The following is a 5,596-nucleotide window of genomic DNA, read 5'->3' as shown; positions in this document are numbered from 1 at the left end:
TTGAACTTTGAAAATTTATAACTTTGTAAATATGCATTTAAAAAAAAAGTTGCAAGAGAACTTTTATGCTTAGAATTGTCCATATTTACTAAAAAAAAAATTGTCCCATAAAGAAAAACCATTTTTCCTATTTGTTTAAACAATTGCGTTTTAAACAAAACCTATCCACTTCTCGTAAAATTAACCGGTACCATTGGATTCAGCGGGTCAAAATACATAAGATTAACTAGTTTTTACCTTTTGCCTCTTGAATGCATACGGGAACATACCCATCTCCCGGACTATCTTCAATCGCTAAAAAGTTTGGCACGTTTCGACGAATACCTGAAACATGAGTTCGATTTTTCGAAAATTCCAAAATTTCAGCATGTTAATTAAGTGGGATTTTGAAGTGTCCGGTGGCATGTATTGATATTCGAATTTCGAAAAAATAAAAATTAAGCATTTTCTTTCTCCGGAATTAGAAACTGGGGGGGGGGGGGGTGTCTTGTCCTCTAGAGTGAAAAAAAGTTCAATGCATTTTTCGACCACACTAAGGATACATTGCAGGATAAACGGATACAAAATTCAATAAACAGGCAGAATTGCAGGGAGTAAAGCAAATATTTCGTACATACCCTCAAGTCAACAGCGTTTTCCTTGCCAGGTTCAACAACTCTTAGAACTGCCTCCACTGCCAAAGGAGCGAGGATGCTCGATTGTTGAGAAACTACCTGAAAACGATTAGGGATATTGACATGAAAACTATTTTCAATACAAAAACATACATTTAAATCGTACAATAATGTAATAGCAGGGATCGCAGCGCAAAAGTAGCTTAAAACAGGGAAATAGGGTAACTTTCTCATGAAAAAAGGAGAATGATTTAATATTTATTTTTACATGTCGAAAAGAACAATCTTTTTATAAGAAATGTTGTAAAATGAGTTAAATAAACAAGTTTGATAGGTTAAACATCTTTCTCATCAATATTTCTTACCAAGATTTGTAATTTCTTCCTTAATATAATTAATACTTTGAATGCAAATTTAAAACGACACTCTTCATTAGAGCGAAGTAAAAGTGCTGAAATTAATCGAATCGTTTGAGCTGAGGAATAACAATTTGTGGTTCGACATCTGAAACAAGTAAAGGAACAAATTTTTAAATCGGTTAATATCTTCTGTTCTATTTTTTTAATTTGCAATTACAAATTTTTTAATTAAAAAACATTGCCTTGTTTAAAATTTTCTGAATATGTACAAAAACATGTTTTTTTTTGGATTGATTCGAACCTGAAATTTCTACAGTTTGAATCAAAGAAACATGTTGATTACTAATGGGAAATTTTTTTTTGCTGTTTATAACGTTACAGAATCGCAAAATTACTAAGAAATTCTAAAAATCTTAAAGCACGACAAGTGTTTTTTCTGAAAAAGCAAAATGATAAAATGTTTATTTGGTTCAAGTAGAATAAATATCAGGTTCGACATATTCAACTTTTTTTAACGTATGCAGATGACCTAATAAAAAAAAAAAAACAGGTTTTTGCACATTTCCGAAAAAATTGTTATTGAGCAAACATTTATTTTTAAATTTGGTCATTTTTTATTATTATTCACTAGCAAAAACTGTAAATATGAAAAAATTCGATATAATTTTTGAACCAACAAAAAATATTTTAAATTTGAAATCATTAAATTTTACTGATTAAAATTTCGATTTCACTTTTGTCAAATGTCAACTCACAAGTTTTTTTTTCCTCTCGGATTTGATTTATTTTAGCATTTTCACTCCGCCCTACTCTTTAGTGCTCTTAAACAAAAATTAAAAATGGCTCAAGGTAGAACATTTAACATTGCAGTTGATGGATTCGGAATATTGCTTTTTTTTAAAGTTCGTTATTAACTTAGTACATTTTAACTAAAAAGTGTTTAACTTCCAACACTTATTTTAAAAGTACTATATATTTGTTAACTTTTCCAATTTTATGTTATATAACAACTTCTGTCTCCAGTTTTTACATTTTATCACGCTTTAAAATGTTTTAGCTTTAATTTTTGTTAAAGAGAATGTATTGAAGTGCTATAATTGCTTCAATTATTATTCAATAATGGGTGCATTTAGTAATTTCAGAGAATTTCCCGCGTAATTTGAATATGGCATTACCGAATATCGTGCAATCAAAGAAAAAGGGGGAAAATGGGAAGATTTTTGATAATGGAAGAAACAGGAGCATTTCAAGAAAAAAAAGGGAAGACTGCACCTTGCAAGAGTACAAGTCGCGTTTAAATAAAGTTTAAATTACTTTTGAATTCAAAGAAGTAGCAGCTGTTTCGATCAGAGCTGCTTTATCGGACATATTGACGGCTACTCGCAGGTCATTTAAAATTTCAACCGCTTTCGTTGAAGCAATCTGGTAAGATTCGCTAATTGAAGTAGGATGAATTCCTTTGTGTAACAAATGATCTGCAGCTTGCAAAAGTGCCCCAGCTACAATTACTACACTTGTAGTTCCGTCTCCAGCTTCGGTATCTTGAGCTTTCGACAACTCAACAAGCTAAAAAAGATTCAGAATTAAAAATTATGTAATTAAGAGTACTATCCTAATGATCCTATTTAGTAATCTAAAAGACTATTCTTTATCAAATTCAGTTACCATTTTTGCGGCTGGGTGGATGACATTCATCTCTTTTAGGATAGTCGCTCCATCATTTGTGATAGTAACTTCGCCAGTCGCTGATTGAATCTAAAACATAATTTATTATTTTATTCTATTTTTTGCAAAAGAGGTACTTGAAGATTACAGAAGATGTTCAAGAAAATATTTACCATCTTGTCCATTCCTCGTGGACCCAAACTAGTACGGACAGCATCGCTAACAGCTGTAAAGAAAACCTTAATTAAATTTAATAATTATGCAATCGAGTAATATGATTTCCATGTGTTACTGAAAATTATTTTACATTAGGTCTGTTGGAAAATTAAAATTATAATAATTTCTTCCTTTATATTTTACATCTTTAAAATAAGAAAGAAAATACCGAATTCGATATTCAGAATTTTCCTAATTTTTTCATGTTTTTAATGATGAGCAGTGAGCACTCCACATGGTCATATAGTCGGATAAATTCCCATTATTTTAGGCCAAAGATGAACACTCCAGGTTAAACAAGTTGCCGCGGCATTTTTAAATTGGGGTCAATAGCAAAATATGCGATTCGTCCAGAGCGAGGGTGGGGGTAGTATAATTTTTCATGTTAAGAACAATGACAAAATTATCACGCGAAGGGAGTAGTTCCTGACAAATGCATCACGTATTTTCTGAATGGCCCTAGTTGGAACTTAAAAATACTACTTCTTGAGAAAAACGCATCTAAAGTTGGCCAGTGTCATGAGCGCACGTGCTATACTTTTTCTTCGAACATGCAGTACACCAAATATGCCATAAAGATCCTTTTCATGCGGACGTCCACAATTAATAAAAAATTACAATGGAGCAACATAGAAACTTGTTAAAGGTTTTTATCATCAGTTTTCAGTTTCTTGCCCTAACACCTAAAACATTAAAATTGTCTACGAAAATATGCAACAAAGTTTAAATTTCGGAAGTTCAAATTGTATCCGTTAATTCTAAATATTTTGTAGTAAACAGGACAATTATTAAAGATTTGTAATCTAAAATATCCAAGATTGTGGAGCAAACAGTTTTTTTTTGTTTTTATACATACATCTGAATAATAAAATTATGGTAATTTCAACAAATGATGAAATACTGATTCTTATATTATCCTCTAGATTCTCTAGAACTGCATAACCTCTAAATTGCACGAATATACAAAACCATAACGAAATAATTATATAAAAATACAATAACCATAGTGACATACTAAATTATACATGAGAAAAGAAATTCTATTCAGTTTTATTACATGTATCCTGCTCCTTGGTACAGTTAAAAAAAGAAAGAAGTGAAAATTGAAATACCTAAAATGAGACGTTAGCCGGAAGAGAAATTAATTTAACGTACATGGAAATGACATATTTTTTGGGATTTCTTTGTCTGGCTGGAAAAATTAAAACATAGCAAACACTTCTGGGACAAGAAAATTAGTTTCTGAAATGTGATTTCGGCAGTGCACGTGGGTAAATCACGACCGGTTCGCGACATGACCATAAATGGAGAATTCTTACCAACGATGACAGTCGCCATTAAAGGTCCTCGAAAAACTTATTCTATGTGAAGGAAACCAGAAAAAATACATCATTCTAAATAATTTTTATAATAAATTACCTTTTGCAGCGTTGATATTACTGCTGCGAATATCTGTAGGCTTAGTTTTGTCTTTATAAGCCTGTGGGTGGGCGCGTCTTCCATCGCCGCTGGCAGTTAGTTGAGTCATAGTTACTTTTTAACACGCACTTTGCCGACAAAACTAATTATGGATTTTTTACAAAGCGGGATGTGCGAAATTCCGCGGTACACTTTCGCGAGACACTTTTACTGCTTTTTAAAGAACAATTGGCAAGAAACAAAATGCGGTCGACCGCGTGCAGAAACAACGAGATGGTCACGAATCACGAATAGTTAAGAAGGGAACAAAGTTTCTAAAAACAAGGGGAAAAAGCGGCCATTCTAGAAACTACGAAAGTAAGCGAGAAAAACAATTATTAAAATGTTGAACCTGAAGGCAAAAAACAAGTTGTTGTGGCAATTGTATGCGGTTGTTTCAAAAAACAAATGAATATTGCAATAAAATATATTTTTTAGCATCAAATTTATCTGAAGTTGCAATTGTAAATTTGAAGTATTTCATGCGATTTCTACCAGATGGCGCAGTACGTATTTTCGAAAATGATTGGTCAGAATTGTACCGCGTGTTGCCATGCGTTGTTTTGAATTTTTATTTAAAATATGTTGTTACGACTTACCCACGATTATGTAATCAACATTTACAGCTTGTTTGTGAGTTCCAAAATATCTGAATATAGATGTTGAATATTTCACTTGAATCTTTATTATACAGTGAACGTTTAATAGAAACTGCAAAGTGAATTCATTTCTATTGGAATACGACCATAGATATTTGTTTTTATTATCTTTCTAAAAATCCGTTCTGTCTCATTCTTAAGGGTTTGACGCACTTTCTGTGATTCATTACAAAAATTTCAATATTTTAGTAATACTTTAGAATATTTCAGAAATATTTTAGAATATGGATAATATGCTAAACAGTATCCAAAATCATATAAAGAATCAGCCACATGCCACTTTTCTGGAAGGCTGTGGAAAATATTTGTGATGAGAGTTGATGATGGCCGTGTGGCGACGCCAGCTATGCCAGCTATAAAATATTGAGCTGAAACTTTGGGAAATGTATTAGAGTACAATAAAGTACGTTTAGCTACTGCATTTTGGTAGGAACTTCACTAAAAATTATTTCATCTTTTTTCTGAAACTCAACATTTTTTGAACGTTCCAACTTTTTTTATACATAAAATATCGGTCTCAAAGTTTGAGAAATGTAAGAGCCGAAAGAAAACTACGTTTAAGTACAAAGCTTAATAATAAAAGATGTAAAAAAATATATTTCAACAATCAATTCCAACGGCATCA

The 5,596-nt window shown here is 31.6% G+C and overlaps 1 protein-coding gene across 1 annotated transcript in view; it reads right to left on the bottom strand.

The window, feature by feature from the left end:
• LOC117169833 (T-complex protein 1 subunit delta-like) overlaps positions 1-4,571 on the bottom strand; it is an 11,196-nt gene extending 6,625 nt beyond the window's left edge. Inside the window, exons 1-6 of the mRNA XM_033356342.1 lie at positions 4,274-4,571; positions 2,812-2,864; positions 2,639-2,728; positions 2,288-2,539; positions 563-713; positions 270-324 (exon numbers count right to left, since the gene is read on the bottom strand). Of these exons, the coding sequence (XP_033212233.1) occupies positions 270-324; positions 563-713; positions 2,288-2,539; positions 2,639-2,728; positions 2,812-2,864; positions 4,274-4,382 (710 nt within the window). The 5' untranslated portion in view covers positions 4,383-4,571. The remainder of the gene's footprint in view (positions 1-269; positions 325-562; positions 714-2,287; positions 2,540-2,638; positions 2,729-2,811; positions 2,865-4,273) is intronic.
• Positions 4,572-5,596: the final 1,025 nt, after the last annotated feature.

This window comes from Belonocnema kinseyi, chromosome 3, assembly GCF_010883055.1.
Source record: "Belonocnema kinseyi isolate 2016_QV_RU_SX_M_011 chromosome 3, B_treatae_v1, whole genome shotgun sequence".
In the NCBI taxonomy this organism is placed as follows: domain Eukaryota; kingdom Metazoa; phylum Arthropoda; class Insecta; order Hymenoptera; family Cynipidae; genus Belonocnema; species Belonocnema kinseyi.
Note: the sequence above shows the minus strand (reverse complement) of the source record. Positions and strands in the feature narration are given on the sequence as shown.